Source organism: Lactuca sativa, chromosome 8 (genome assembly GCF_002870075.4).
Source record: "Lactuca sativa cultivar Salinas chromosome 8, Lsat_Salinas_v11, whole genome shotgun sequence".
Lineage (NCBI taxonomy): Eukaryota > Viridiplantae > Streptophyta > Magnoliopsida > Asterales > Asteraceae > Lactuca > Lactuca sativa.
Genome location: NC_056630.2, coordinates 88,816,990 through 88,838,756, shown reverse-complemented (window position 1 = coordinate 88,838,756; position 21,767 = coordinate 88,816,990). Strand labels below are relative to the sequence as shown.

At 31.7% G+C, this 21,767-nt stretch overlaps 1 protein-coding gene across 1 annotated transcript; it reads right to left on the bottom strand.

Moving 5' to 3' along the window:
* Positions 1–19,548: 19,548 nt before the first annotated feature.
* Positions 19,549–21,450, bottom strand: LOC111906132 (zinc finger CCCH domain-containing protein 39). The gene is made up of 3 exons (XM_023901866.2): positions 21,157–21,450; positions 20,018–20,666; positions 19,549–19,939 (listed from the first exon to the last, which is right to left on the bottom strand). The coding sequence occupies exons 2-3, from the start codon at positions 20,634–20,636 to the stop codon at positions 19,719–19,721; spliced, it is 840 nt and encodes a 279-aa protein (XP_023757634.1). The 5' UTR covers positions 20,637–20,666; positions 21,157–21,450; the 3' UTR covers positions 19,549–19,718.
* Between the last annotated feature and the right edge of the window lie 317 nt (positions 21,451–21,767).

The following is a 21,767-nucleotide window of genomic DNA, read 5'->3' as shown; positions in this document are numbered from 1 at the left end:
CAAATTTTCCTGTATTTAGAATGGCTATTTCTAGCAGAAATGTTATATGTTTTAATATGAGGTTTCGCTTATGTGCACAAACGAACCATCGAAACCGTTAGATACTCAAGAACCTTGAAACCAAAATAACCTATGAACTCTATGAACAAGACTTAATATTCGTGACAAGTTTAAAAATTTCCTACTAACATAAACACACCATATGGATATAGATCGAAACATTGTGAACCATATGATAAAACGCAAAAATTACAGAGCACCACCGGAAATGGTCATCGTTACTTACGACCCTGCTTATTATCATGCAGCAGAAGATGCCATTCCACAGAAATAACGAGCACACCCGTGAAGCACCACTCTTGCAAATGGACTTTACTACATTCCAAGTTGCTGTCACCGCTACCGTAACTGCTGCTATGGCACAACTCAACGCAAACAACACAAACAGAGGAGGAAATAGCGTCGACAACACCAGTCGAAGTAACGACCACGGAAACCAACGAGTGATCGCATATCAAGGCACTCCAAACCCCATGCTTAAGAGCAGTAAGCGAGCGTCAGGGAATAACAGAAAAGGACAGCCAACTCAAGGATCCTCAAAGAAATATCATGTTTTTACTGTCAATGCTGTCATGACAACTACTACACCAACACTAGGGAGAACATATGTTGGAAGTCTTCCAAAATGCAATAAATGCAGTTTCCATCATGATGGAATATGCAGAGAGATGCATTGTATTAGTTGCAATAGAAAAGGTCACATGGAAAGATATTATAGGACTCATCCCCAATAATACCAGCAGCTGACCAACAACAACAACGACAACAACGTTGGAGCAAGCCACACCTGTTATGGATGTGGAAGGACTGGGCATTTCCATCGAAACTGCCCCAATGTCAACAACCAAGGGAATGGAGGAGGATGGAGAGTGTTGACCATGGGTCAAGGAGAAGCGGTTCAGGATCCCGTTGTTGTCACTGGTACGTTTCTCCTTAACCACACATATGCATACATCATGTTTGATACCGGGGCAGAGCGGAGTTTTGTGAGTAATAAATTCAAACACTTGTTAAAACAACAACCAATAAGCTTAATGAAACCTTTATGGTGGAAATGGCTAATGGGAAAACAGAATCAACTGGGGAAATCTACGTAGGATGCACCCTAACCTTAAATCTCCATGTCTTTCAAATAAACTTGATGCCTGTAACTATTAGGAGTTTTGATGTGATTATCAGCATGGTTGGAAAATCGGGGGTAAACCTAAGAGTTGCTTGTGGTTGGAAAATCGGGGGTAAGCCCAAGAGCTGTTATTGGTTGGCAGATCGGGGTAAGCCCGAGTGTTACAAGTGGATAACATATTAGGGTTGTTAGAGCCGCATGCGTATATGGTCTAGTTCATTATGCGGTCAATTGTTTTTTATTTAAGTGTGTTAGTGTGTGTGTGTGTGTGTATGTATATATATATATATATATATATATATATATATATATATATATTCGGGGTTATCGATGACGGAGGTCGGTCGTGGGTTTTGTATTCGGCTTACCAATAGGACGACGCGTGGCCAGGAAGATCTCTGACCGATCAAATTTGCAGATTTCGATCGGCATGATGAATATATGGGCTAGTGTAGTCTTTGCATGTTGGGCTTTTGTTTAGGGTTTTTTTTGGTACATCGGTGTATGAGGTAGTCGGATATGGTGTTGGTTGTAGATTCCTTCTTCGAATATTAAATAGGTGATGCAAGGTCAGGAAGCCTTAGTCGGATCAGGTTTATGAGCTTTTGGTTAACATTTTTGGCGTATAGGTGGCTCCGCCTACCTGGAGGTTATATATAACTTTGGGATCTACAAGTTATAGGAAAGGGAGTTAGTTTTGCTAATTGTGGATTAGTAGTGTTATGTTGAAATTATTTCTTCGCTAGGTCACAAATTTCTCACTAAGAATGGTGTTGGTATAAGTGCCGGGAGGTGGTAGACTTCTTAAGAGATGTTTCATTAGATGTCATTCAAATCCTTGGATTTTATGCTCAGATTGGCTTATGAGCCTGGTCTTGGAACACTTTTGTCAATGATTTCAGATGTTGGCATTCAAAGCGATCTCGACCAGTGTTAAAGGAATCGGGTTTGGAGAACCCACAAGTGGTTCGAAGATTGTTATGAGAGCCCATACTTATATCTGTGTATGGTAAGATATAGGAGTAGTGGTATGTTGGTTAGACTACCAGTAGGATGGTGATCATCTATTTGAGTGCCCTAGGGGTTGTATGTAGTCATCTCGGATAACCTTAGAACTCTTGATCTAGGCTTTCTTGCATGTAAATTTTTTGGTTGTGGCTCTATAGTTGGATCACCTATTTGAATGGCTATCTCACACCTTGTTACATATATCCATGCATTCTTTGGAGATCTATCGATAGTTGCGTAGTGTACTATATGAGGTCTGTTATGTGGTAGTGATTTTTTTAGACTGGTAGACTAGGGTAGATAGTTGCATGTTTTTAAGTGTTTACTTGATTGATTTTTTGTTACATATGTTGGCATAATGTGGTAGGTAGGGTTGAGGCAGTCCTATTTTGTGTTATAGGCCAAGATACACAGGCGAGCCAGCGGTGTGTTGTAGGCTAGTGGTGGGTCAGATGTATGCATGCTGACAGATAGTAGTCCAAGTAAACTGTAGGCCTTGCAAGGTGGGCCAGTTAGATTGTAGGCTTAGGAGTGGTCCAGGCATGTTGTAGGCCTTGCGAGGCGGGCCATACAAACTAAAGGCTCATTTGTACATACATTGTATGTGTATTGTGGTGTGTGATATTTTGGGGGCACTCACTTAGATTTGGCTTACAGTTGTGGATTAAATGTTTTTCTGGTACCATTGATGATTGTGGGAAGGTGAAGGCGTGACTATGCATACATATCAGCAGCAATGGAGATTCAACAATATTTATATTAATCTGATTTTCAAACAACTATATTTTAGAACAAATGGGTTCTCATAACTTGGGTTTTATGTAAATGATGATTTTACCTTATTTAAAATGAAATTTTTACTTGTGAAAATGGGATGTTAAATAATCCATGCCCTTGTGCTCCTATCTCCTCTCATATAACGACTACTACATGAACCTACAACACATGAAATCTGTTCCCATGCATTCATACTCTACTAGTCTGTTCTCTTCTCCGTATACTCTACCATCTTCTCTTTTCATCTCATACTCTTTGTCTTTAATCTCATCTTCTCATTTCATCTACTCTTATCTCATCTCTTCCCATACACATCTTATACCTTCTCGTCTCATATGCTCTATCATTCCCATAGTCTTCTCATCTCATGCTTTCCCACTCTCTATCTTTACCTCTTTTCATACTAATACTTTGTCTTTCATCTCATCCCATGCTCTTCTCTTACTCTATCTACACCCTTTCTCATCTCACCTCATGCCCTTTTTATACTTTCTATGCACTTATTTTCACATTCTTCTCAATCTCATCTCTTTACCCTCTTTATCGTATTCTCCCATCTCATTTATTACCTTTCTCATACTCTTCTCATCTATTCTCACACTCTACCTCTCTTCTTATTTAGACCCACATATTCTAATCACCTAACATAATGCATCTACTACATAGGGGAACACCATAACTCTATCTTACCGGAGTACACTCATTTGGTTCAGTCTCCATACTTTGATCCCTTGCGGATCCTTTGAGAACGTCTCATTTCATGCATCCCTTGTGGATTGCAATGATCCTTCACGGATCGTCTACATATAATCCTTCATGGATTACTTACCAAGGTTCTTTAAAGAAACCTCTCTTTCTTTGTTCCAATCATGGAAACTTTTCTCAATCTTCTTTAACCACATATAATCTTATTCTCACATGAATCATCAATCTAAATTTACAATGGAATCATTATCTCATTCCTGAAGGAAACGTAATTTCATTCTCGTAGGAATCATAATCTCATTCCCAAATGACTCGTCTTTCAATTCTTCTCATAATCATTCATGTGAATGTTATGGTCTCTCCCACAGTCTTACACATCACATGTCACATAACATTTATCTCATTATCTCATTAAGAGATCATCTACTAGAAATCTAGTACTTATTTCATTAAGCACTTAATTTAAATACTCATCTACTAACATATAGGTATTCACCACAATCCCCTCAAAATCAAGTCATACATCCATACTTTATGTCACACCCCCGGCCAACGGCGGGAATGTCGAGGGTTAACCTGCAGCACAATCTGAGAACATAAATTTACCTTTCATTAATAATATGTATTACATCGAGTAAACTAAAACCTATATATCTTCATGTAGCTTGCTCTTCCTTGCACCGAGCTTCCCTTCATCCTAAGAAAACATGCAATTTTTGAAAATGTCAACTTGATGTTGATGAGTTCACAGGTTTTATAAATATCGATGAAATTCTTTGAAAACTTTTACGATCTTTGTTTATGAATATGTTTATCTTTCATAAGTTCCTTATTTGGTAGGATTTCCAGATCTAATGATCTTATTTTCGTTTCCCGAATCTTATCCTTAGGACGTACTATTTATCCTAATATTATAAAATTTTATTTCTTTAAAGATCTTTCTTTCTTTTAGGATATAATTGTTCGATTAGTGTCTAAGTCCATAACTATTTTGGTATGTACTTGACCCGATGGTGCATGGTCCTTTTGGGTTGCCTTCACCAAAGCAACTTGATTGGAGAAATAAATAAAGAGAGAGAGGTTTTTATGATTTATTAATATGTTATAAGAATAATATATTAAAGGAGAAATCATATTTGTTTAATTAATATTGGTCAATAATTATTTAAGAATTAATTTTGTGATCAAGTGTAATTAATTAAACTAGAGGGGCTGAATTGTAACTATGTGATAGTTGCAAAATAGGGCAATGGTTATCCTTGTTAAAGGATGGACGAATTCAAGGATAAGGATATCCTTGAAATCGTTCAAGGCCAAGAGATAAGGGTTTTTCTAAGACTTATCTTATGGTTGCTTGATGGATAAGTAACTAGATAAGGATAAGGACTGAAACCCTAATCCCAACCCTATATAAAGACCCCAAGGCCTTAGAATTCGTGTACTTGATCCCTAGAGCATCTAAGGACGAATTCCTACCCTTCTCCTCTCTCTTTATACCTTCTCCACTTGCTTATGGTGTTTGTAAGCCATTAGAGGAGTGACACTTGTGACTCTCAGCTTTCCAAGGTCAATTCAAGGAGGATTTGGATTGTTATTGCTATATAACAATCAAGGTATGTTCTTAAACCTATTTACATGTGAACTCTGATTTCCATATGCTAGAATTAGGGTTTATAGTCTTGGATTCAAAGTATGTACAATAGAGAAACCTAGATCCAAGCTTTAGGGTTTGTATGAGCACATAGGATGTCTTATGACCAAAAACCCATCAGTGGTATCAGAGCCATGATTGGTTTCTATTGTATTGATGCTTGATGTAACTGAAAATCATGTTTTGGCCTCACTGTTCGACCTGACTCGGCGAGTCAGCCCTACTCGGCGAGTTCCAGAGGGTGACTCGGCGAGTCGGTGCGTCAGACAGTGCTTATCTCGGGATTTCTTGCTGTTTTTGCATTAGGATAATTACCTAATCATGTTAGATTAATATTAATCCGATTATATGATATATTTGACTATATTTTTAATCTAATTGAAGATATTTGTCAATTAATAAGATAATTGTTTCCTTATGAGATAATTGATTAGTTATTTTAAGTAAATTGATAAATTACTTTGCAAGAAATCATCAAATATGGATAATTATGTGATTAAATGTTAATTTGAATTATTTCTTATTTGATCCTTGTTGTTGTGAAAAGTTTCATATTTGGCCCTTTAGGTTTTATAGTTTAAATTTGAACCCCAAAAGGTTTGTTGTTTTGAAATTTAAATAGTTGAAACCCTAATGTTTTGAAAAATGTTTCAAAACTTGCCCTCAAGTTTTGGAATTTAAAAGTTGATTAAAAGTTTAATTAGGAATGTTAAATTCTAAAACTAGTATAGTTTTGAAAAAGTTCAAATCACACCCTTATGGTTTATTAATTAATTAAGGTGTATAATTAATAGAGATTTAATAAATCCATAAAAGTTTAGGTTTACAATTTAATTGAATTAAAAGTATAATTGTTAAATTAGACCACCTAATATTTTAAAAGTATAAAATACACCCTATACTATATATATAACATTAAAAGTCTAACATTATATATATGTATGAGTAAAAGTCAGTCTTACCGTTAGTAGGCCTCATTCACGAAGCTAGTCTATAAGGGGTGTTTAAGGAAATTGCCTATAAAATGGCGATTGAATGGGTATCCACTCTTACCCACCACACTCTTGACTAGTGGAGGGTCGTTAGCCGAACGGGTAGGATAGGACGAAACCTTCCATTATAAGTATAATGAAGTATAAAAGTAACTAAATGTTTTCATAAAATTCCCAATCTTAGTTACTTAGGCAAAAGTGAATTGATGCAATTCCATGAAATTACACTTTGTGCCCTTGTGAAGACGTTAGTGGAGCGTGTGTGGTTAACCGGCACACTAAATGGGTCTAAGCAAAGGTAGCAAAGGGTGACTCAATGTTTGTCATAGTTCGGTGGAGCGTGTGTGGTTTACCGGCACATCGAATAGGTGACTATAACATGTGAGGGCACCATGTAGTTTGCATGGTTATTCACACCCGCTTTGTGATCCTCGGCATCCCAGTCACAAACTAGAGGGGCATATCGAGATTTAAACATGTCATTGAAAGTTCAATGAATCTCAAAGGATCTAGGAGTTTTCATTGATTTAAAACTTAAATTTCTTTTTCGTTTTTCATGGTGGAAATTAGTGAATCGTCATTCACTTACCTTCAAATATTCTGCAACTAGATTACATCATCCCTTTTCTAGGTTGTAGCGTATTGTGTTGGGTCCTAGCCTTAGTATCTCATTTGGGTGATTTACTAAGGACTCAATCTATCAACTAACTTGAATTTGTTTTTCTCCCGTTTTGTAGATGTCAAAGTTCGACAACTATGGTCTTCCCAAATCCCGTGGAACAAGCATTCCACATGAAGATGGTATTCCACGATTCAATCGAGGAATGAGAAATCATGCTTCACTTCCTCCTCCTCCTCCAATTATTCTCCCTAACCCACAAGTTCAAAGGCTTGAAAAGTTCAAGATCACTCAAGCCCTTTTGGAAAGTAAACATAAAGAAGGAAAGTCCATGTGTGCACACGTCCTAGGGATGAAGTCACACATTGATAAGTTAAGAATGTTGGGATCCGTTGTCTGTGAGGAAATGGCTGTTGATTGGGTTCTTCAGTCACTTCCTAACTCATATAGTGAGTTCGTAAGAGAGTACTATATGATGAACTACGACGTGACCCTTATAGATCTCACCTATATGCTTGTTGCTGCTGAATCTGCAATGATTTGGCGCAATAGAAAAACAAAGTTGATTGGTGAATCTGCCTTCGAGACCTCTGTGGATATAGACAATGGCAACGAAAGACATGCCATGATCGAAAAGTTTGATCATAAGAGAAAGGCGATGTCTGAAGTAGTTCCATGTCCTGTTCCAAAAGAGTCGATTTGCTTTTATTACCAAGAGAAAGGGCATTGGAGACGAAGCTGCCCCATTTACCTAAGAGATCTAAGAGATGGGAGAGTCGAAACGTATGGCTCTAATATAGGTAAAATCCATTTACTAACTCTTTTAAGCTTCTATTCTAGATTCTTAATACATAATGTAATAAGATTACAATTGATGTTTTGTAGGATCGAAGAAAACAAAGGAAGCTTAAGGGAAGAAGTGAGCAGAATCTAACCGTGAAGGTATGGATTTTGATCGCATTTCTCGAAGATTAGATTTTTGAGCTACTACTTAGAGTTAGAATTAGATTGCTAAGAAAGATGTATTAGCATAATTTTTTCAATGAATTGCATTGTAAGGACAAATTTTTCCGCAATAAAATAAATTTTGATTTTAAATTTTATTTATTTATCCTTGCAATGGCGTGTATGAAAAATTGATGTTAAAATGTTTCTATTATTAGCAATAATGGATTTGGTTCTTATTGTGTTATTTATGGAAAGTTGAGGATTTACCAAATAGGGAGAGTTTCTCATCGCCCAAAGTTTCAATTGGACAGAAATTTGGAATCACGCAACTTGGTTGCACGATGAATGAGAAATTTCATATTTGGAAATTAGACAAATTCAGTGACAAAGTGTCAAGTGAGGGACTAAGAGATCGAACACACAATGTTGCGTGTTGATCAAGTCAACCATAAGAGTAACAATGATATTCGTCATGATTTACTAAAGGTTTAGTAAATATGATTATACTTATAAGATTAAGTGTAATTCTGAATTGATTGAAAAAGTCTAAATCAATAGTAGAACGAATAACAAGAATCAAGTAGGCAGAGAGATAAAAGTTTCTCCATTCTAAGAAGAAGGGAGAGTACCTTTTATGTTTTATGATAGGTCTTAATGATTAAGAACCATATCTCAATTGATCCTCTAAGTGAGTCTTGGTACAATTGTATGTCCAAGAAGAGGAATCAAAGATTGAAGAAATGGTCAAATCAAGAAATCAATCATACTTCGTTCCAAAACAAGTCTTAAAGTTAAGATTGTGACAATGAGTGAAAGGTATTAAGAAGGTTTGTAACTTTCATTAAATGTGGAAAGTTGTGATGTCTTGGATAAGACAAAGACCAACTAGGACCAATTTATGAAGTGTTTTGATAAAAACTACACTAACTCTTGAATATTTGTTTGTCAAGAAATGTTTATTGACAAGAGAATCTTATATGTCAAGGAGTCAGTGGGAGTCTTAATGGTCTTGAAAGGTTCAAGAACAAATCAAATAAACCTTATCGATCATCACTAGCACACGAGTTGAGGTTTACAACCTATCGTGTTGACATTATTTTGATTCTGTGCCAATCCAATCGAGTTAATTATGCATGTGAGTTCTATGAGTTCTTATTTTGAACTCATAAAAGGCAAAGCACCTTAATCAATGAAAGGTACATTGATAAGAAAAGGTGAGCTGCTTAACTACTTGGAAGACATGGTGGGCAGCTGTGCTACCATAAGGCAAGAAATCAAGATTAAGAAAGGTCAGTCCATATGAGTTTGAATTTGTCGTAAACCTTGGTTTTAACAAATTCACATGGATAGGAACAAATACACCGCTTCAAATCTAAGTGTCTTAAGATTTCTCCTTCATGAAAATGATTGTGAGGAAATGCTTTCACTAAGAAAGATCTTAAGAAGATAGTGATTGTAAAATTGCATTCTCGAATTCGATTATGGTTACGGTATCCCTTTCCATAATTTGAATTGTGAGGTTTGGCAATTAGTCTTAATTGTTTAGACACACATATGAACTATCGAAGGCAAATGTGTATAAGTTCAAGAAACCTTGATAAAAGATTATCAAAGCACTAAGTATTAAAAACATGAACTTAAGAAATTCAATAAGTATTGTTTTCTGAAAGTTAAGATGTTTATGAATACATGTCGAAGCTAGTGGGAGCATAAGTGTTATGTTTTATAATAATCATCATGATAGTGGGAGCATAAATGTTATGATTGTATGATTATTAAGGAAAGTATTGCAAGGTTAGCAATATTAATTATAGAAAACATGAGTCATACTTTGCAAAGTCGCAATAGTTGAAGAGTTGTTTTGCTATAATTAAGGGAGAGAATATTATGTTTCATTTCAAATCTAAAGGTTTAGGTTGAGAAATGTTAATAAAATCCAAGGTACAAAGTGTGTTCTTAAAATTTCGATTATGATTACGGCATCCCTCTTCACAATTCGAATTTTGAGAACATAGCAAATAAAACATTATGCGTCGTGTCCCATACGCTTCGGGTATAGGATCAATTGCAAATGCTTTAATGTTTGACCATTCTAAAATTTTCCAAATGCCGAGCGCATTTAGAGGGAAAAGGGACTAGAATTGGTTTTGACTAAAACAATTAAACAACTATCAAAGGACAACCCAAAGTTCGACGAGGATTGGTCGCTTGTGAGTAGTTGGAAGTATAGTATTGGAAAATATGGAAATGTTTCCATATTGGATGGACCATATCGACATTATTACGAATAGATAAGATTCTATTAAGAATGAGTTGTCATATGGAACATATGGAAGTGTGTCCATATTGGAAATTGAATATTGAGAAATCTATGACTAGATTAGAAACTTCTATGCAAAAGGATGTTCAAAGAATGTACTTTGAGTGAGAGACATCACGTCTGTGGAATTGTCTTGTAACAATCTCCGATAGAGGACTTTGTAATATCATTGGCAATAGTCTTTGTGACTTTGGTGCAGTGACATTACGAAAGGATAGTTGCGTAGAACGTTAGAATCTAGCATATTCTATAAGTAGCAAGAATTTGATATTCTTTGACTTATGAAAAACGGATTTGGAGTTGTGAAATGAGAAGGATTGGAAATGTGTTCAATGTGATCTATTTCACAAAGTAAGAACCATAGGTAAACATTGTGTGCATGCTAGGAGCATGGGACAAGTGTTGGAATTCAAGTAAGAAGTTGATTAACCGAAGCGACAAATAATGAGTAATCGATATGGTGATAAATAAAAGGTGTTTAATTTATACTCAAAGGTTTGAGGCCATATGGGATTAGTATTATTCTTGTGTTTCATTTTGCATGTTTTGACTTCCAGAATAATTGAGTTTATTAAGAATAATCGAATTATTCGAACGGGCCACAGTTGTTCATATGTTGGAAGTAGATATGAATGAAGACTGTCGTGAATTGGTGTGTGGATTGTATAGAAAAGTATTAGACATAAGCAAATGTTTGCTGCAACGTTCATGAGTGCTTACGAATATGATTTGAGCATTGGATTAAACCCACGCTCACTTGGATCACTCCATGGATTGTATCACGAGTGATTGGTGAGACGATAACATCTTATATTCTTGAAACCGAGATGTGTGAGTTGTATCTTGCAAATCGGTTGCACATTGATAATATGTAAACGCACCAGTAACTTGGTGTTATAAAACATATTGTTGTGTGTGATTCGGTGCGTGAGTACAAGCAAACATTGTATCAAAGTTTATCCGTTCCTTTTATCCAAAGTAGGATAAAAGCGATATCTTTGGGCCCCTCGATGGTTTAGTGATGACAAACGTAAATGCTCGGCCGGGCTAGGGCTAATTTGATTTGTTCAATTAGTCAGTCGTCATAAATCGGAAATCGAGATATAGTACAAAGAGAATGATTTGAAATCATATCTCATATGATATCTAGAATGGAGGAATATATGATCTCTTATCTAAGGACACGCGTATTTGATATGATCAGAGTTGACAGCGGCTTTGGAAAGCTACGATTGCAGATCGGGATCCGAAGTCATACGCAGAATAGTTGTTAGACTTATCCAAGTGGGAGACTGTTAGATTAGTGTCTAAGTCCATAACTATTTTGGTATGTACTTGACCCGATGGTGCATGGTCCTTTTGGGTTGCCTTCACCAAAGCAACTTGATTGGAGAAATAAATAAAGAGAGAGAGGTTTTTATGATTTATTAATATGTTATAAGAATAATATATTAAAGGAGAAATCATATTTGTTTAATTAATATTGGTCAATAATTAATTAAGAATTAATTTTGTGATCAAGTGTAATTAATTAAACTAGAGGGGCTGAATTGTAATTATGTGATAGTTGCAAATTAGGGCAATGGTTATCCTTGTTAAAGGATGGACGAATTCAAGGATAAGGATATCCTTGAAATCGTTCAAGGCCAAGAGATAAGGGTTTTTCTAAGACTTATCTTATGGTTGCTTGATGGGCAAGTAACTAGATAAGGATAAGGACTGAAACCCTAATCCCAACCCTATATAAAGACCCCAAGGCCTTAGAATTCGTGTACTTGATCCCTAGAGCATCTAAGGACGAATTCCTACCCTTCTCCTCTCTCTTTATACCTTCTCCACTTGCTTATGGTGTTTGTAAGCCATTAGAGGAGTGACACTTGTGACTCTCAGCTTTCCAAGGTCAATTCAAGGAGGATTTGGATTGTTATTGCTATATAACAATCAAGGTATGTTCTTAAACCTATTTACATGTGAACTCTGATTTCCATATGCTAGAATTAGGGTTTATAGTCTTGGATTCAAAGTATGTACAATAGAGAAACCTAGATCCAAGCTTTAGGGTTTGTATGAGCACATAGGATGTCTTATGACCAAAAACCCATCAATAATACCTATCCAAAACATTTATAATTATTTATAGAATCCTTTTTAATCGAATCATACAACTACTTAAAGGCGTCGATCTAGGAAATTTAAATTTAGATTTTCCAAATAAAATTAACATGAGCCCCTATAATTGACGTTGTAAACCAATATATACCCTACATGATGTTTCATCAGACATCGAATAATATTACTTTATACTTAAAAAGTTATCCTACCGGGATTGTAGCTAGCAATCGCAGGAGGGGTGTCAGCCCCGTATAAATCTATACATATCTTTTTGCCTCTCGCAATATTAACGATTATAGGTTCGAGGTTAGCTGAATTTAATCAGGCTATAAGATGAATAATATCATCTCACTAACATGTGTTTATTTAATCTTAAGTATGATTATCGTTTTATCTTTTCCTTACTTAGCTTTTGATACCACTTTCTTTACATAATTCTATATATATATATATATATATATATATATATATATATATATATATATATATATATATATATATATATATATATATATATATGTGTGTGTGTGTGTGTGTGTGTGTGTGTGTGTGTGTATATATATATATATATATATATATATATATATAGGAGTAGGATCAAATGAGAACACCTAAAAGGTTGAGAACGCGAGAACAGATCTGGGCCATTTAAATATTTTGATTTAAGGTTATTATTAAACGGACGATTTATGAAAAATTCTAAAATTACGGGCATTAAAGTGTAACTTTTAAATTGCCAAAAGGGCATAATAAGAACTGCAAATTTACCTATTTCCTATAATTTCTCACCCTCTCTCCTTTTTCCTTTCATAATCATGTATCTTTATCTCCCTCGCTCTCTCTCTCTCTCTCTCTCTCTAGGGTTTCAAAATAAACGCCTCTCTCAATGAATTCAGTTCTCTTTTCTTCCCTCTCTTCCCATCGATCGATCCACTTCCGTCTTACCCCAACTTCATGTTTGAATCCACGTATCAAATCAGCAACATTGGATTAATCATCGACGATCCGACATCGGCTTCCGCTTCAAAAGAAGAAAGTCCAGCGAAGATCGATGCTATGGTTAGGGTAAAGGTGTCGTTGATGTCCCTCTTCAGATTAAACAATCACTTCGCTGGTTCTATTCGGCTACCAGAGGCATGTTGATGGTGATGTGATTGTGTTACGACGTTATTAGGGCCACGCAAGGATCCAAGGGAAAATTTGGTGGTCGAAATTTTTGTTGTGTCTCTTCTGGATCGTTATGCTCTAACCCTCAACACAGAAACAACACATATACATAACACGTTTGTATATGGGGAATTTTGATTATTGTATGGTACATTTCTGCAACCTTTAAAATTGAATTCATTATTAGCAAATAAGTTTTAATTAAGTAGTCTGATTATTGTTTCTTTGGTGATTGATTTGTATGACATACAAATAATGTTTCTTATAATCATTTATGATTACTAAGTTATTGTTTTTGTGGTACAATTCCCTTTATGATGCAAGTTTACTGTTGAATAGTTGCTATTTTTGTTTATTATGCCTTTTGCATTAATCGTTGTTATTTTTCTTTTCTACAATGACTAATAACATAGTTTAAATGAGTATTTCTTTATTAATTGTTGCTATTTTGTATTTGCAAGTGAGCCTTCATATTTAATTATGATCACTTATCATAAGAAGCGATACATATTTCAAAGACCATAACTGTGTTTACATGATCATAAGAACTGATACATGACCAAAATTGTGTTTACAACAGACAAATGAAAATTTTATTAAGTTATGATTACAGGATCGTTAATTTTAGTTTATAGTAGTATTTTGTAACTTTCTATTGCTTTTTGTAAAATTTACTCGATACATGTATATTCATTTACGAATATAACTACAAGCGTGAGCATTTAGATGTAATATTTATTTTATTCATGTGAATTTTTATAAGATTAGACGCTTACTTTTCATTTATGATTAGAGGTCTATTCTATTCATGTTAATGTAATTTATTTTTTTCATTTTTGTTGATTTAGTTAATGGTATTGATATTTATTTTGAATTTAAAAATGTACACAGAAAATCAAGATAAGAATTTTGAATGCAATGTTGGAGTTCATCAGAATTTTGAATGCGATGTTAGAGTATGAATATGAAAGAAAATACTCCTTAGAGGAAATGATCACTACTTCTTCATTTATGATTAGAATAATAGTAAATTATTGTATTCTAATTCTTTTTTGTATTTATTTGTGATTATAGGAAAATAGCAAAGTAATATATTGTATTTTTTTCTTTTTATGTTATTCCTTTATGAATAAAAGTGTATTCTAATTATTAATGTAATTTGCTTTTTATTTATATATGATTAGAATTTTATTGGTTTTTTTATTTGTAAGTTATGTGTAATTCATTTAAAATTAGCAATGTGTTCATATTTGATTATAATAATGATTGAAATAAATATATACGAACAGTTATTAAATTATTAATTTTCAAATTGTTGGTAAATTCATGTATCATAAAAAAAAATAAAAAACAATATTGCAAGATGAGGGTTTTCTTAATTTCTAATAAATTAATAAAATAAATCGATGCATTCCAAGTTTTTTGGTAACAAAAAGTCAATTAACATGATATTTTTGGTAACCGAATTCATAATCCCAAAATTTAGGAATCAATTAATTAGCCTTGACTTTTTCATATTTAATTATAATGTAAAATTTCATTTATACCCTTATATATTGATTGGTTCAGAATCGTTTTCGCGTTCTCAACCTTTTAGGTGTTCTCATTTGATATATATATATATATATATATATATATATATATATATATATATATATATATATATATATATATATATATATATATATATATAATCTTTTATAGATATTCTTTGATAGGTAATGGTACAGTTAAGTACATTGTTTATCCTTATACTTTCTTCCATCACATGATGCTACCTAGGGTTGTTACCAGGACCGATCCTGAGGATTTAAATGCTCACGAAGAGCCAGGAAAAAAATGCCCCTAACCCCAACATGTAACGAATTAAAATATTGTTTTGTTACAACAATAGGCTCAAATCAATGAACGCAGTCTTGATGTTCCTTTTAAGCAACGTAAAGTTTTTCTTGCCAACTTTTGTTTCAAAAAATGGAATTTTAGTACATAAAAACACAATATTATTAGTATAAAAAAAGTATAAAAATTTATATTTATATTTATATTTATGCTCGATGTGCCCGATATGCAGTTTGGATTCAAATTGCAGCAAATTCTTTTTTTAATGTGATTCGTTCAATAACCCAAAAGGAGCCCTTTATGTCGTTTGTGATTTTGGTATCCTGTTTTGACTTTTTTAAACATACGATGTTCAACTTCAAAATGCATATGAAATCTTCTAAAAGTTATGGTAATTTAGATAAAAGTTTTTAAATTTTTAATGAGTTTTTGAAGTTAGATATGTAACAGTATCAAAATAAAGATGTAAATTGTGTTAATTTTGAAATTATGGGTGTTTAGTTTGACCTCAAAAGTCGGAGAGGTAATTACAATTACCTCCATTTTTTTGGGTCTTATTTTTTTTTTCTTTCTTTTCATGCGGATCAACCCGTTGAACCACCGACAAGGCCCCATTTATATCAAACATCCGACAAAAAAGCATTTAAAACGATCAATATTATCCACCTTTAAAGTTTTTCAATCAAGGGCATGAGGATCCACAAAAGTAAACATAATCTTATAAGTTAATTTCGGTTTCTAATAATCTATTTCAAATCATTCATTCAACATTCTATAATCTGATTGAATCAGTCAATTAGATTTCAATCTCAAAATATGACATAGTGATAAACTATTAAAATGATTTCTATGAATCTAAGAAACTGATAATCTATTTTTTTTTTTTTTTTGAGTTGTTGTCACTGGACGCCTAAACGTTGATCGGCGATCGCTATTTTTTTTTTTTTTTGTGAACGACAACTTGATCGCTGCCTTTTGGCATCTACTCGACACAACTACGATGAACTGATGATGTTGGACTGCTTTAGGTTTGAATTGGGCTAAACTATACATACTATTAAAAAAATAGGCCCCTTAAATTTATGAGCCCTATTCTAATGCCCACCTTGCACATGCTCTGAACTGAGCCTGATTGTTATAAATTAACCATGTTAAGGGTTTGGGGAAATAATAATAATAATATATACTCTAATAAATGAAGGGTTTTTTGTCACATGTTACACTCTCATTCAATTTGACAAATGTCATTTTGTCGTTATTTTAAATTAGTTTTTTTTCCACGTGTCATTTTATGGGTTTTTCAATTTTAATAAATTTTACATAATACTTTAATGTAATAATTACAAGAAATATAGTAATAAATGAATATCAATTTCATTAATGGACTTAACTTCTTATTTCCAAATAACCAAAATTAAAGTTTATCAGTTTATTTTGTTTATTTATTTAAATTTAAAAGATAAAAAAATCAATTTTAATAATTCATTATTTTTCTTATTTTCTTATAAATCCAAAATTCTTAAATATTTACAAACTTATATTTAAATTTTTTTAATTAACATATATAATACATTGGTCTTAGACCTAGTAAAACCTTATCATACATACTTATAAAGCTAGCATTTTTTCTTGAATCTCATGCATTTGAAACCCCTATTCTTTTTTCCTTTCACCACATTCATTTGAAACTCCCATGACTTTTCAATTTCTTTATAATAGTAATTATAATTTAGTAATTAGGTTAAATAAATATCAAATCTAAAGTGTATTCATATATAAACTAAATTTCAATATTAAAATAATATCTTTAATTCTACTTATAAAATTATGTTTTTTAACTTTTAACATATCATACTTAATTTATTAGTTTTAATATATTGTTGAATGTAAATCATTATCATTTTAAAGGTATAATTTTTGAACAATTTGTATAAAATACTTAAATTATTAATTAAAATATAAAATTATAGGCTCAACTTAAATATAAATTTTATTTAACTTAAACAACCCAAAGACATTTTATAAATAATTAAAAGTGATAAATTGTAGTGTCTTTCTAATAATGATTGTAAGTTGGTTAATAAGGTTAAATAAATATCAAACCTAAAGTGTAATCATAAATAGACTATATTTCAACTTTAAAATAATATCTTTACTTCTATTTATAAAGTTATGTCTTTAAATTTTAACATATTATACTTAATTTATTAGATTTAAAATGTTGTTGCATGTAAACCATTATCAGTTTAAAGCTATAATTTTTGAACAGTTTGGACAAAATACTTAAATTGTTAATTTAAATATAATATTATAGTGTCAACTTAAATATAAATTTCAGTCCACTAAAAAACCAAATAATATTTTATAAATAGTTAAAAGTGATAAATTATAGTGATAAATGCACAAACTAAATTGTAATATCAGTTTAACTAAAATATTTCCTAAATATATTTATATAATCGTTAAAATTTTCAAATAAGTAGCTTAAAATAACTTATAATAACAATAGTTAAAAATAATTCTATATAAATGATTATATTGTTACCTTTAAAATCAAAAAATAATGTTTGATGTTTTAAATAATTATAATGATAGAAATTAAAACATTAAGCAAATATATTTTAAAAAATTAGTTAAAAATAACAGCTTTAAATAATATTAAACCATATATAATATTTAATTTTGTTGATGTGTAACTCGCGAGTAGAAGTCATTCAAACGATTGAGATTACGACGTTATAATAGATTTATATATTATCATATAATTCAAAATAGTCAATATATTATATAAATTAATATACGAATTATTATATCAAATTTGAAAACAACGTTAGTGTTATATTTAAAAATATATATATTTGTAAAGACTTCAACTATATAGGTGTTTCTTCGTATTACAATGTCAACTCAAATATAAATTTCAGTTCCATTTAAAAAAAACTAAAGAATATTTTATAAATAGTTAAAAGTGATAAACTAAATTGTAATTTCAATTTAACTAAAATATTTCTTAAATATATTTTTATAATCGTTAAAAGTTTCCAAATAAGTAGCTTAAAATAACTTACAATAACAATAGTTAAAACAACTCTATATAAATGATTATATTGTTTGCTTTAAAATAAAAAAACAATGTTTGATGTTTTAAATAATTATAATGATAGAAATTAAAACATTAAGCAAATAAATTTTAAAAAATTAATTAACAATAAAAACAACTATAAATAACATCAAATCATATATTATATTTAATTTTATTCATGTGCAACTTGCGGGTAGAAGTCATTCAAACGATTGAAATTAAGAAATTATAATAAATGTATATATTATCATATAATTCAAAATAATCAATATATTATATCAATTTAGTATATACAAATTATTATATCAACTTTAACAACAACGTTATTGTTATATTTAAAAAATCATACATTTGTAAAGACTTCAACTATATAGGTGTTTCTGCGCAACGCGCAGACATTCGCCTAGTACTAATAAAAAAGTAGCACTTTTGCCATGTGTCACCATATTAGACATTTTAATTAATGTGTTGCCACTTGTCAATCTATTAGTTTTCCATTGTAAATTTATTAGACCTTCTCATTAATGTGATTTTTAAATTTTAAATTTTAAATTATTGTTTTCATTAATTCACAAATAAAAAATATCTAATGTATATTAAAAATTAATTTTATATATTTATTTAAATCAATGATTATAATTTCACATAACTAATAAAAATCTCTTAAATTAATAATTTATTTAAAATAATTTATTAATAATTTTGAGTTTTTATTATAAAAGTTTGATTAATTTTATAACCGTGGTTCCCACGGGTTATAAACTAATTATGATATAAAATAATGATAAAACTAATAAAAAAACACCATTCTAAAATAGATTTTGATTGTTGTTTATGAAAAATGATTTCTCTATATAAAGGGTAAGCAACCTTAAATCTTCTAAATGATAAACATTATCTATTTGAGAATAATTTGTAGTATTTGAGAATAATTTGTAGTTTCCTTCACACAAAGTACAAGTCTTACTCTTGATGATCAAAAGCCAAATAAAAGTGTGTTTGTTACCATCACCCTCATGACAACTCATCCTAAAATCATGTCTAATAAAGAAAAACCAACTCCAAACAAGTTTCAATAAGAACATTTTACAAAAGACAACCTTTTTTTAATGAGAACTTCTTGTACTTTTCTATAAATAGAGCAATAGCAAAAAAGACATGTATACGAGTTTCATCCCTTTGGGAGAAAAGAATCATCAAATCCCACATATTTGACAGAAAATAGCTTTTCATCTAATTAAACAAAACACCATAGATCAATCATCATGTATATATATAAAAAAGATAACTAGATTGTTGGTCTTCAGGCTCATAGTTAACAATCTTGCTCATCTTCTTCATCATCAATCCAATCTCCATAAATTCGGTTGATCTTCTTATGTGATAATCTCAACTTTGCGAACCCCCTTCCTTCACCTTGTTCTAAAGGAACAGCCATGGCAGAATTAGCAGGTGGCAGTTCAGCCGCCGGTAGGTGGAGCAAACTGGCGGCAATGGAACCTTGAACCTCCACGCGTGCAACCGGTGTGTTTAATTCTAAAAATTAAAAACAATAAAAGAAAAACACATATCAATAAATATACTTATATATGTAAATGGATTAATATTTTATACCTGAAAGCCCATGAGCAAAATGACATTTATCTCCAAATACACATTGCCCTGTTGTTTCCCATTTGCTACAAATTCGAGTTTTCCAAAATGTAGCATTAGGATCGCTACTCAAAGTAGTAACTTTGATAGGATTCATGTTATTAATATTATTATGCAAACGTTGTTGACTTCCATTGGGTTGACCACGGTCAACCATAGTCTGAATCTTGATCACGGAACTATCTCTTGTTCTCTCTGTTTGAGCCTTGAATTTTGAAGGACTTTCATGGAGGAAATTACATTTTTCTCCATAAGGGCATTCACCTGTGTTGACAAATTTGTGACATATCCTCATTTGGTGTATGATTCTTTGGTCATCGTTCCAATTTTGCCCTCGGTTATCTTTAACAAGATCTGGCCAATTTGGTGGGGGTTCACGTAAATCTTTAGAACCATGAGCAAAAGTACAGCTGTCACCGTTTCTACAGTTTCCTTCTAGAAACTTCTGACATATTCGAGTTTTGTAGAATATGTGAGTGGTTCCTCTGTTTATAGGGGGTAATAAAGGTGTTGACTTTTGTGGGTTTGTGTTGACTTCACCTCCACCATTGTTGCCTCCAAGAACAGGGTGTTGAAGCATTGTGAGTTGTATGGTTGATAATTAATGTAACTGTGACATAAAAATGATCAGGGAATGAAGTTTGAGAAACATCAAGAAACGGATTAACATCAAGAGGAATATAATCTTAAAACAAGAAACAGAGTAAATCAAGAAAAGGGCATTACAATCTTTATAAATCAGAAGATTTTCAAATTCAAGATTGTTGTAATAAAATTAAATATATCATACATTTGCCCATAGAAAAATAAAAATCAGTCAAAACATCATCGGAGATTGGTAAAATCGCTTGTAAATTCACGATTTAGATTTTCGTGAAATTCTTAAGAATGATTGTGTAAAAAATTGGGTTTATAACTGAAAACACAGAAAAAGTTTTGCCTAAAAAAAGTTAATCGGGTAATAATGGTGATGATTAAAGAGAATTTATAGGGTTGCGAATGAAAAAGAAAATGTCAAATTCAAAAAATAAGTTAGTAGGGACAAGAAGCTTGTGGCGTATATATAAACAATATTTTTCTTAAAAACATTAAAATCTAACCTGCAAAAAATTGCCGATGATCAAAGAGCTTTCCTGGCGACTCAAGAACAGGCAGATAAGAATCGGCGACGATAAATAAAACTGAGAAAACCCTAGACGAGATTGAAAGGACGATTAAGAAATTTGTATATATATACACACATTAATTATATATGACAAATACAATTAAGGTAATATCTTTAATCTCCATATATACATTAATAGTTTTTCAAGAAAGGAAAGTGGATTTCAAGTGTGTCGATTTAGAAGATGAATGTAGAGAGCAAAAGAGGTTTTAGGGATGGACTAAAACCCTAAAACCTTCTACTCAAACAGCTAAGCTTCTAATCATCATTATCGGATATTTGTTAATTGTTATCTTTATAATTTAATATTTGAAATAATTAAAATAAAAAACTATCTATAAAAAATATGTTCCGAAAAAGATTTCAACTAAAAAAGATACTACACGGTAACATTAATTGGCTTTTATATTTATTTGGTTATTTATTAATTTTAAGTTTTAAAAGGCTATTAATTTTTTTAATTTTTTGCCAAAATAGTTAGTTATTATGACAGGCAATAATAGGTATTTTTTTGTTTAAATGGTAATTATTTATTTGTTTTACTAG

Bases quoted from the DNA above. Each gene is read 5' to 3' on its own strand.
- LOC111906132 (XM_023901866.2), bottom strand. From the start codon at position 20,636: ATGCTTCAACACCCTGTTCTTGGAGGCAACAATGGTGGAGGTGAAGTC. The intron at 19,940-20,017 runs GTATAAAATATT...TTTAATTTTTAG, and splicing joins TTTTGCTCATGGGCTTTCAG to AATTAAACACACCGGTTGCA.